The following is a 12,146-nucleotide window of genomic DNA, read 5'->3' as shown; positions in this document are numbered from 1 at the left end:
TGAATCGATTTCAACCAAGTTTGGCACGCATAACTACAATGCTAAGTCTACGCCCTGTGCAAAATTTCAACCAAATTGGGCCAAAATTCTGGCTTTTACGACCATATTAGTCCATATCGGGCGAAAGATATATATGGGAGCTATATCTAAATCTGAACCGATTTCAATCAAATTTTGCACACTTGACTATACTACTAACTATACTACTAACTATACTACTAATTCGGCAATAATCTGGCTTCTTGGGCCATATAAGTCCATATCGGGCGAAAGATATATATGGAAGCTATATCTAAATCTGAACCGATTTCAATCAAATTTTGCAGACTTGACTATATGACTAAGAAAATAATAAAAAAAAACTCCAAATTAAAAAATCTAATTACTCTAAGTTAAAATTTTGTCAAAATTTTATTTCTATAGAAAATTTTGTGAAATTTTTATTTTCATAGAAAATTTTGTCACAATTTCATTTCCATAAAAAATGTTGTCCAAATTTTATTTCTTTATTTTATTATATTTATTTTTATTGTCTAAATTTTATTTTATTTATTTCTATGGAAAATTTTGTCAAAATTTTATTTCTCTAGAAAATTTTGTCCACATTTCATTTCTATAGAAAATTTTGTCAAAATTTTATTTCTATAGAATTTTTTATCAAAATTTTATTTCTATAGAAAATTTTGTCAAGATTTCATTTCTCTAGAGAGTTTTGTCAAAATTTTATTTCTATAGAAAATTTTGTCAAAATTTTGTTTCCAAAGAAAATTTTGTCAAAATTTTGTTTCTATAGAAAATTTTGTCAAAATTATATTTCTGTGTAAATTTTTTGTCAAAATTTTATTTCTATAGAAAATGTTGTCAACATTTTATTTTTACAGAAAATTTTGTCAAAGTTTTATTTCTATAGAAAATTTTCTCAAAATTTTATTTCTGTGGAAATTTTTGTCAAAATTTTATTTCTATACAAAATTTAGTCAAAATTTTATTTCTATAGAAAATTTTGTCCAAATTTCATTTTTATAGAAAATTTTGCCCAAGTTTCATTTCTATAGAAAATTTTGTAAAAATTTTATTTCTATAGACAATTTTGTCAACATTTTATTTCTATAGAAAATTTTGTCAAAATGTTATTTCTATAGAAAATTTTGTCAAAATTTTATTTCTATAGAAAATGTTTTCAAAATTTTGTTTCTATAGAAAATTTTGTCAAAATTTTATTTCTATAGAAAATTTTGTCAAAATTTTATTTCTATAGAAAATTTTGTCAAAATTTTATTTCTATAGAAAATTTTGTCAAAATTTTATTTCTATAGAAAATTTTGTAAAAATTTTATTTCTATAGAAAATTTTGTCAACATTTTATTTCTATAGAAAATTTTATCAAAATTTTATTTCAATAGAAAATTTTGTCAAAATTTTATTTCTATAGAAAATTTTGTCAAAATTTTATTTCTATAGAAAATGTTTTCAAAATTTTGTTTCTACAGAAAATTTTGTCAAAATTTTATTTCTATAGAAAATTTTGTCAAAATTTTATTTCTATAGAAAATTTTGTCAAAATTTTATTTCTATAGAAAATTTTGTCAAAATTTTATTTCTATAGAAAATTTTGTCAAAATTTTATTTCTATAGAAAATTTTGTCAAAATTTTATTTCTATAGAAAATGTTTTCAAAATTTTGTTTCTATAGAAAATTTTGTCAAAATTTTATTTCTATAGAAAATTTTGTCAACATTTTATTTCTATCGAAAATATTGTCAAAATTTTATTTCTATAGAAAATTTTGTCAAAATTTTTTTTCTATAGAAAATTTTGTAAAAATATTATTTCTATAGAAAATGTTGTCAAAATTTTATTTCTATGGTAATTTTTGTCAAAATTTGATTTCTATAAAAAATGTTGTCAAAATTTTATTTCTATAGAAAATTTTGTCCAAGTTTCATTTCTATACAAACTTTTGTCAAAATTTTATTTCTATAGAAAATTTTGTCAAAACGTTATTTCCATAGAAAATTTTGTCAAAATTTTATTTCTATGAACATTTTTGTCAAAATTTTATTTCTATACAAAATTTTGTCAAAATTTTATTTCTATACAAAATTTTGTCAAAATTTTATTTCTATACAAAATTTTGTCAAAATTTTATTTCTATAGAAAATTTTGTCAAAATTTCATTTCCACAGAAAATTTAGTAAAAATTTTATTTCTATGGAAATTTTTGTCAAAATTTTATTTCTATAGAAAATTTTGTCAAAACTTTATTTCCGTAGAAAATTTTGTCAAAATTTTATTTCTATGAACATTTTTGTCAAAATTTGATTTCTATACAAAATTTTGTCAAAATTTTATTTCTATACAAAATTTTGTCAAAATTTTATTTCTATAGAAAATTTTGTCAAAATTTCATTTCTATAGAAAATTTAGTAAAAATTTTATTTCTATGGAATTTTTTGTCAAAATTTTATTTTTATAGAAAATTTTGTCAAAACTTTATTTCCATAGAAAATTTTGTCAAAATTTTATTTCTATGAACATTTTTGTCAAATTTCATTTCTATAGAAAATTTAGTAAAAATTTTATTTCTATGGAAATTTTTGTCAAAATTTTATTTCTATAGAAAATTTTGTCAAAACTTTATTTCCATAGAAAATTTTGTCTAAATTTTATTTCTATGAACATTTTTGTCAAAATTTTATTTCTATACAAAATTTTGTCAAAATTTTATTTCTATACAAAATTTTGACAAAATTTTATTTTTATAGAAAATTTGGTCAAAATTTTATTTCTATAGAAAATTTTTTCAACATTGTATTTCTATGGAAAATTTTGTCAAAATTTTATTTCTATAGAAATACAATTTTGACAAAATTTTCTATAGAAATAAAATATTCGTGCTAAGCTATTTTAACGTATTTTTTGACATTATACGTGCGGCAGGTCGGATTGTTCAAAAAATTTTAACAAAAACAAAACCGGATGGACATCGCTCAGAATTTACCTTAAAAATGTCATAACTGGCCATGAATCATTGGTATATGTCAATGACACTGAAACCAAAGACCAATAGAAAATGTCCAGAAGAGCCAAAAAGCATATAGCAAAAAGCATAATTGAGAAGTGTTTTAGTGGAAGGGAGATGGAAAAGATCGGTACAGGGCTAGTTCCTTATGTGTATGGACCAGTCCCAGTTCTGTTCAAAACGTATGGAGAGGACCGGTGGCTTTAACATGGGTTTGTCATTGAAGGGGTAAATTTACACTTTAGAACACGAGATGAACTTATACCAAAGGACATGCCCTGAAGCAGTTTAGTAGGACCACCCGATAGACAAGTTCTCATGAACATCTGAATTTGTTTTAACTTGGTCATATCTTCTTCCCTTTTGCCATTCTTCATTAATAAATAATACACTACGGTATATGAACCAACATAGGCCCATAATTTACTGCTGTAAATTAAATAGTATATTTTCGGCATGTGCTTCTTGATTTCATTCATTTTCAGCTAGAAAATGTTATGTCGCTAATGTTTGCCAAGTAGATATGATCAAGAAGATATGAGAGAATGAAAATCCAATCAAATTTCTTTATTTCTAACGGATTACCAGATGATTGGAAGACAAGCAATAGAAGCAATTGTTGGCAAAAAAAAAGATGTAAAGCCAGCAATATTAAACAAAAAATAAATGTCTATATGTTATATCAGTACACGGAGAAAATGTTTAAAGTGGACATGGAAAGAATTTCACGAATTTTTGCAATTTCACCATAATTTTTCAACCTTGCATGAATTCCAAGATAATTTTGTCTTACTTTTGACTTTACCAGAAATTAAAAACAAACAATTTTGTTTTTTCTCTGTGTGTTTTCCTTTCTATTTAAGGGTATGGTCACATACCCATACATGAGTACGTGAACTATGGCACAAACATCGTTATATTTTGCAATAACAATGGCGCCAGATATTATTGAAAATTTATTGTCAACTAAACGCTTTTTCGAAAGCCATATTTACAAACACCACCAACAACAAATGCATTCATACTACACCATTTCCCATAAAAATATTCTATATTGCTCTTAAAGTCATTCTCAAGGCATTCAAAATTTTGATTAAATTGGTGGAAAAGAATTCAATCTTGACATATGATATATCGAAAGGTTATGTCTATATACAAATTTTGGCAAAATTTTCTATAGAAAACAATTTACAAAATTATCTATAGAAATAAAATTTTGGTAAATTTTCTATAGAAATAAAATTTTGGCAAATTTTTCTATAGAAATAAAATTTTGGCAAAATTGTCTATAGAAATAAAATTTTGGCAAAATGTTCTATAGAAATAATTATTTTGGAAAAATTTTTATAGAAATACAAATTTGGTAAAATGATCTATAGAAATTAAATTTTGGCAAAATGTTCTATAGAAATAAAATTTTGGAAAATTTTTTATAAAAATACAAATTTAGCAAAAAAAATTTTATAGAAATACAAATTTGGCAGAGTTTTCTATGGAAATAAAATTTTAACAAAACTTTCGGTAGGGATCAAATTTTGACAAACTTCTCTACAGAAATAAAATATTGACAAAATTTTCGATAGAAATAAAATTTTTGCAAAATTTTCTATAGAAATAAAATGTTGGTAAATTTTTCTATAGAAATAAAATTTTGACAACATTTTCTATAGACATAAAATTGCGACAAAATTATTTATAGAAATAAAATTTTGACAAAATTTTCTATAAAAATAACATTTTGGTGGTAGATTATTTTTGGGGATCGGCTATATATAACTATAGACTGATATGGACCAATTTTGGCATGTTTGTTAGCGGCCATATACTAGCGCAATATACCAAATTTCACCACGTACCAAATTTCAACCGGATCGGATGAATTTCGCTCCTCCAAGAGCTCTATATGGGGGCTACATATAATTATGGACCGATGTGGACCAATTTTTACATGGTTGTTAGAGACCAAATACAAGCACCATGTACCAAATTTCAGCCGGATCGGATGAAATTTGCTTCTCTTAGAGGCTCAGAAAGCCAAATCTCGGGATCGGTTTATATGGGGGCTATATATAATTGTGGACCGATGTGGACAAATTTTTGCATGGTTATTGGAGACCATATACTAACACCACGTACAAAATTTCAACTGAATCGGATGAATTTTGCTCATCCATGAGGCTCCGGAGGCCCAATCGGTTTATATGGAGGCTATATATAATTATAGACCGATGTGGACCAATTTTCGCACAGTTGTTAGAGACCATTTACTAACACCATGTACCGAATTTCAACCGGATTGGATGAATTTTGCTCCATCAAGAGGCTCCGCAAACCTAATCTGAACGTCGGTTTATAAAAGGACTATACATAAAAGTGGACCGCTATGGCCCATTTGCAATACCATCCGACCTACATCAATAACAACTACTTGTGCCATGTTTAAAGTCGATAGCTTGTTTCGTTTGGAAGTTAGCGTGATTTAAACAGACGGATGGACGGACATGCTTAGATCGACTCAGAATTTCACCACGGCCCAGAATACATATACTTTATGGGGTCTTAGAGCAATATTTCGATGTATTACAAACGGAATGACAAAGTTAATATACCCCCCATTCCATGGTGGAGGGTATAAATATTTGGCAAATTTTTCTATAGAAATAAAATTTTTATAAACTTTTCGATAGAAATAAAATTTTCGCAAAATTTCCTCTTTTGGTAAAATTTTCTATAGAAATAAAATTTTTGCAAACTTTTCTATAGCAAAAAAATTTTGGCAAAATTTTCTATTGAAATGAAATTTTTCAAAATAGTTCTTAAGAACTAAAATTTGGGAAAATTTCCTATAAAAACAAAGATTAGACAGTGTTTTATGTAGAGATACAAATCTGGCAATATTTTATATAGCAATAAAATTTTGGCAAAATTTTCTATATTTCTATTTCTATAGAAATAGAAATAAAATTTTGACTAAATTTTCTATAGAAATAAAATTTTGGCTAAATTTTCTATATTTCTATTTCTATAGAAATAGAAATAAAATTTTGGCAATATTTTCTATAGAAATAAAATTTTGACAAAATTTTCTATAGAAATAAAATTTTGGCAATATTTTCTATAGAAATAAAATTTTGACAAAATTTTCTATAGAAATGAAATTTTGACACAATTTTCTATAGAAATAAAATTTTGACAAAATTTTCTATAGAAATAAAATTTTGACAAAATGTTCTATAGAAATAAAATTTTGGCAAAATTTTCTATAGAAATAAAATGTTGGCAAAATTTTCTATAGAAATAAAATTTTGACAAAATTTCCTATAGAAATAAAATTTTGACAAAATTTTCTTTAGAAGTAAAATTTTTGATAAAATTTTCTATAGAAATAAAATTTTGACAAAATTTTCTATAGAAATAAATTTTTTAATAAAGTTTTCTTATAGAAATAAAATTTTGACAATATTTTATATAGAAATAAAATTTTTGATAAAATTTTCTATAGAAATAAAATTTTGGCAACATTTTCTATAGAAATAAAATTTTGACAAAATTTTCTATAGAAATAAAATTTTGACAAAATTTTCTATAGAAATAAAATTTTGACAAAATTTTCTATAGAAATAAAATTTTGACAAAATTTTCTATAGAAATAAAATTTTGACAAAATTTTCTATAGAAATAAAATTTTGACAAAATTTTCTATAGAAATAAAATTTTGACAAAATTTTCTATAGAAATAAAATTTTGACAAAATTTTCTATAGAAATAAAATTTTGACAAAATTTTCTATAGAAATAAAATTTTGACAAAATTTTCTATAGAAATAAAATGTTGGCAAAATTTTCTATAGAAATAAAATTTTGGCAAAATTTTCTATAGAAATAAAATTGTTGATAAAACTTGCTATAGAAATACAATTTTGATAAAATTTTCTATAGAAATAAAATTTTGACAAAATTTTCTATAGAAATAAAATTTTGACAAAATTTTCTATAGAAATAAAATTTTGACAAAATTTTCTATAGAAATAAAATTTTGACAAAATTTTCTATAGAAATAAAATTTTGACAAAATTTTCTATAGAAATAAAATTTTGACAAAATTTTCTACAGAAATAAAATTTTGACAAAATTTTCTACAGAAATAAAATTTGGGCAAAATTTTCTATAGAAATAAAATTTTGACAAAATTTTCTATAGAAATAAAATTTTGACAAAATTTTCTATAGAAATAAAATTTTGACAAAATTTTCTATAGAAATAAAATTTTGACAAAATGTTCTATAGAAATAAAATTTTGGAAAAATTTTCTATAGAAATAAAATTGTTGATAAAACTTGCTATAGAAATACAATTTTGACAACATTTTCTATAGATATAAAATTTTGACAATGTTTTCTATAGAAATAATTTTTTTAAAGAAATAAAATTTTGACAAAATTTTCTATAGAAATAAAATTTTGACAAAATTTTCTATAGAAATAAAATTTTGACAAAATGTTCTATAGAAATAAAATTTTGACAAAATTTTCTATAGAAATAAAATTTTGGCAAAATTTTCTATAGAAATAAAATTGTTGATAAAATTTTCTATAGAAATAAAATTTTGACAAAATTTTTTATAGATATAAAATTTTGACAATATTTTCTATAGAAATAAATTTTTTAATAAAGTTTTCTTATAGAAATAAAATTTTGACAATATTTTATATAGAAATAAAATTTTTGATAAAATTTTCTCTATAAAATAAAATTGTGGCAACATTTTCTATAGAAATAAAATTTTGGAGAAATTTTTTTATAGAAATGAAATTCTCTGGAAACAGTGTGAAGTAAGTAAATTTACATTACTTCCTTCTATTGTTTTCTGCGTATCCTTGGAATAGTTTTTGCCCTTCCCTGGATGTGCAAAAGTGTAAATGGTATCTGAGATTGTAATAAACCACCAAAAAACTACTGTGAATAAAACGCATTCCAGAGACAAAAAGTCAGACAATGCTGGCATAACGCAGTAGCATCCACAAAATATGAACAATGCCTCTGTCAAGGAAGTTATCGAAAGACAGCTTCAACAGGGAGTGGCTTTGCAGCTTTGCATTTCGATTCTTCCAAGTCGACGACAATAAAAATGAAAGAATGAGGATATTGAACTGTCTGTGATTTGGAGGAAACTCTCTATGGTGAGGGTTTGTGCTTGGTTGGCTACATGGTTTAAGAAAAGATTTTGGCAAAGGATTTTGTTGACATGTTTTTGTGTTCAAAACAAAAACATCCTTTAATTTAACTTTTCTTAACATCGTAATTATCAATTTATTCGAAGGGAACTATTTATGCAATCAATTTTTTAATTTTTGTTATTGTGAGTCCCTGACAAATTATGTCTTTACTTCCCTTGGCCTGACTCACAATTGCGTTAATTGGGAAATTTATCCGAATTTATTCAAGGCTTTGCAAAGTTTATCATACCAAAAGTTCTAACATAATAAATCCATGAACATAATCCATGTGTCAGTAAGGATTAGTATAACAAGCACATATATTAGCTGATATGTCTATGGTCATTAGGTCATTAACATCCATCACTGATTCCCTCATTATCTACAGATAAATATGATTTATATTGGTCGATAGGAAAATTAGCGTAAACATTTTTTTCTTGTATTTTAATGGAAGATAAATGAAAACGTAGAAGATAAATGGGCTTTAGGGTGCTTCAAATACCAACGAAAAATTTTGAGCTCTATGATTGTAAATATGAGGGTAGTTCTGATGTAAATGAATTTGGAACACGTATATGTGGCCGTAAGTTCGGCCAGGCCGAAGCTTATGTACCCTCCACCATGGATTGCGTAGAAACTTCTTCTAAACATTGCCATCCACAATCGAATTACTTGAGTTGCGGTAACGCTTGCCGATGGCAATGATCTTAAAATCTCCTAACACCGTCTTCTAAATTGTAAGCAAGTCCATACGTGGTATATATTAAATCAAAGAAGACCGATTAAATACGTAAAGGGTGATACGGTCAAATTTGGTCAATATAAACTTGACGTATTTCTTTCAATTTTGCATTTAAAAAATCTGAACATCCCTCATTTTGAAGGTGTGTGTGTGTGTGTAGAATGTTGCTCCTATTTTGATTTTGGAATTCACTCTTCAGTTGTCAAAATACCGTCCAACGAGAAGAGCAGCGTATCAAAATTTTGCTCGCGCATCGCGAAAATCCGAGCTACTCGCACGCAAAGCTGGCAAAATCGCTAAAAGTTGCCAAATCAACCGTTACAAATGTAATTAAAGTATTTGGGGAACGTTTGTCGATAGCCAGGAAGTTTGCATCGGGGGGAAATCGAAAACCGGAAGCCGCTGAGACGACAAAGAGAGTTGCCGGTAGTTTCAAGCGAAACCCTAACCTCTCTCTCCGAGATGCCGCAAATAAGCTGGGTGTACAACCGTGCATCGAGCCAAAAAACGAGCCGGACTATCGACTTACAAGATGGTAGTGACTCCAAATCGCGATGATAAACAAAATACGACGGCCAAAGCGCGATCCCCGACGATGCTGACGAAGTTTGACTGCGTGGTAATGGCCGACGAAACCTACGTCAAAGCCGACTACAAGCAGCTTCCGGGACAGGAGTTTTATACGGCAAAAGGAAGGGGAAAGGTAGCAGATATTTTCAAGCACATAAAACTGTCAAAGTTCGCAAAGAAATATCTGGTTTGGCAAGCCATCTGTACCTGTGGCTTGAAAAGCAGCATTTTCATAGCTTCCGGGACTGTCAACCAAGAAATTTACGTGAAAGAGTGTTTGAATAAACGCCTGCTGATTTCCTGAAGAAACACGGTTGTTCCGTACTGTTTTGGCCGGATGTGACATCTTGCCATTACGGTAAAAAGGCCATGGAGTGGTACTCCGCCAACAACGTGCAGGTGGTTCCCAAGGACAAGAACCCTCCCAACACGCCAGAGCTCCGCCCAATTGAGAAATACTGGGCTATTGTCAAGCGGAACCTAAAGAAGACCAAAAAAAAACTGCTAAAGACGAGCAGCAGTTCAAGGCAAACTGGCTTTCTGCGGCGAAGAAGGTGGACAAGGTGGCTGTACAAAATCTGATGGCAGGTGTCAAGCGTGAGGCCCGGCAATTCGGATTTGGAAAAGCGAAAGCCTAACTGAATATTTTTCCTGAATTTTATACTAATCGAACTTGAAAAAGAAATTTAATTTGATTTTTTAAATAAACGATTTCACCGATTTACACGCGTTTTCCCTTGACCAAATTTTGACCGTATCACCCTTTAGGAGAAAGGGAAAAATGAATAAATAAGTATTAATTCAAATCAATTTCTATACTCACCACATGCAGTCATTACTCCAAATACCCTTATAAGAGGCTTTAGACAATCACAAGGTTCACCAAACTGCCGTCGTCGTCTTTGAAAATGTGACATTATGCTTGAGATATATCCTCGTGCTGTTATTGGCTACAACTTTTGGCTGTCCCAAAAGTAGGCAGTGGGGGGTGTATAGCTTCTATTTCAAGGCCTGCGGAAGATGACAATGAATATAGAGGTTACAAGGCGTGATTTGCAAGTACAAGATAAAATTCTAGAAATGCTTTGCTTTTTCTCCTATGTAGTGAAGACATTAATGTTTATTTTTTACAGTATTTATTTAAAACCACACACACACACATCATCCCATCTGGGTATATCCCTTTCCACATTTAGCCATATCGCTTCTTAACACATACACTTGACCCCATGCAACCAAAAAAATGGTATAAAAAGGGGCCATTAACATTGCTTTAAGTGTTCAAAGTTTTTGCCAAAGTCTCCAGGGCTATACTTGTCTAGAATGGGGAATTTATAATTTTTTTATTACCAATACTGCGTGTCCCAGGACCCCAGAGAAAAAAAATCAGAGAGATATTCCGTTTTGTGTGTGCTTGCTTTCCGCTCCTCCTTTATTTTTTGTAAATTTTTGTTGTCTATTTTCCTAGTGTTGGCAAAACAATATTGTTTAAGGATAACATCGAAAACACACACACACACACACTCATGGGTATCTACATTTACATACATAACAGCTTGTGTACACTATACTAGTTTATTATTTTACCATTTAAGTTGTAGTGAGTGCGTTATCTGTTTATGTGTTTGTGTTGTGTGTGTGTGTGTGTGTTTTTTATTTGAGGATTTCTTCTTTCTTGGCTTTAGAAATCCCAAAGTGTAAATAATCCTGCGGCAAAACTCAAATACATCAACCACAATAAAGACAACATATAATTTTTGATTTCTTAGAGAGGGTCATAGAAAAATTGAAATTTGGATTCAAATTTTTAAGAATACTTTTTAAATATAAACAAGTATATACGGTCGTAAGTTCGGCCAGGCCGAATCTTATATACCCTCCACTATGGATTGCATAGAAACTTGTACTAAAGACTGCCATCCACAATCGAATTACTTGGGTTGCGGTAACACTTGCCGATGGCAAGGTATCTTAAAACTTCTTAACACCGTCTTCTTAATGGTAAGTTAGTCCATACGGGGTATATATATTAAAAAAAAAAACGATTAAATACTTATATAATTCAGTTTGACAAAGTTTTCTATAGAAATAAAATTTTGATAAAATTTTGTATAGCAATAAAATTTTGACAAAATTTTCTATAGAAATAAAATTTTGACAAAATTTTCTATAAAAATAAAATCTTGACAAAATATTGTATAGTAATAAAATTTTGACAAAATTTTCTGTAGTAATAAAATTTGGACAACATTTTCTGTAGTAATAAAATTTGGACAAAATTTACTATAGAAATAAAATTTTGGTGGATTATTTTTGGGGATCGGCTATATATAACTATAGCCCGATATGGACCAATTTTGGCATGGTTATTAGCGGCCATATACTAGCGCAATGTACCAAATTTCAACCGGATCGGAAATTTTGCTCTTCCAAGGGGCTCCGGAGTTCAAATCAGGGGATCGGTTTATATGGGGGCTACATATAATTATTTTCCTGCAAGTTTGTTAGAGACCATATACTATCACCACGTACCACATTTCAACCGAATTGGATGAATTTTGCTCATCCACGAGGCTCCAAAGGCTCAAATCTGG

The 12,146-nt window shown here is 27.9% G+C and overlaps 1 protein-coding gene across 1 annotated transcript in view; it reads right to left on the bottom strand.

The window, feature by feature from the left end:
* LOC142236092 (uncharacterized) overlaps positions 1 to 12,146 on the bottom strand; it is a 48,067-nt gene that overhangs the window by 16,748 nt on the left and 19,173 nt on the right. Inside the window, exon 2 of the mRNA XM_075307342.1 lies at positions 10,376 to 10,563. Within this exon, the coding sequence (XP_075163457.1) occupies positions 10,376 to 10,469 (94 nt within the window). The 5' untranslated portion in view covers positions 10,470 to 10,563. The remainder of the gene's footprint in view (positions 1 to 10,375; positions 10,564 to 12,146) is intronic.

The sequence above is a fragment of the Haematobia irritans genome, chromosome 4, assembly GCF_050003625.1.
Source record: "Haematobia irritans isolate KBUSLIRL chromosome 4, ASM5000362v1, whole genome shotgun sequence".
Lineage (NCBI taxonomy): Eukaryota > Metazoa > Arthropoda > Insecta > Diptera > Muscidae > Haematobia > Haematobia irritans.
The sequence above is the reverse complement of the archived record's forward strand: the minus strand, read 5'-3'. Positions and strand labels throughout refer to the sequence as shown.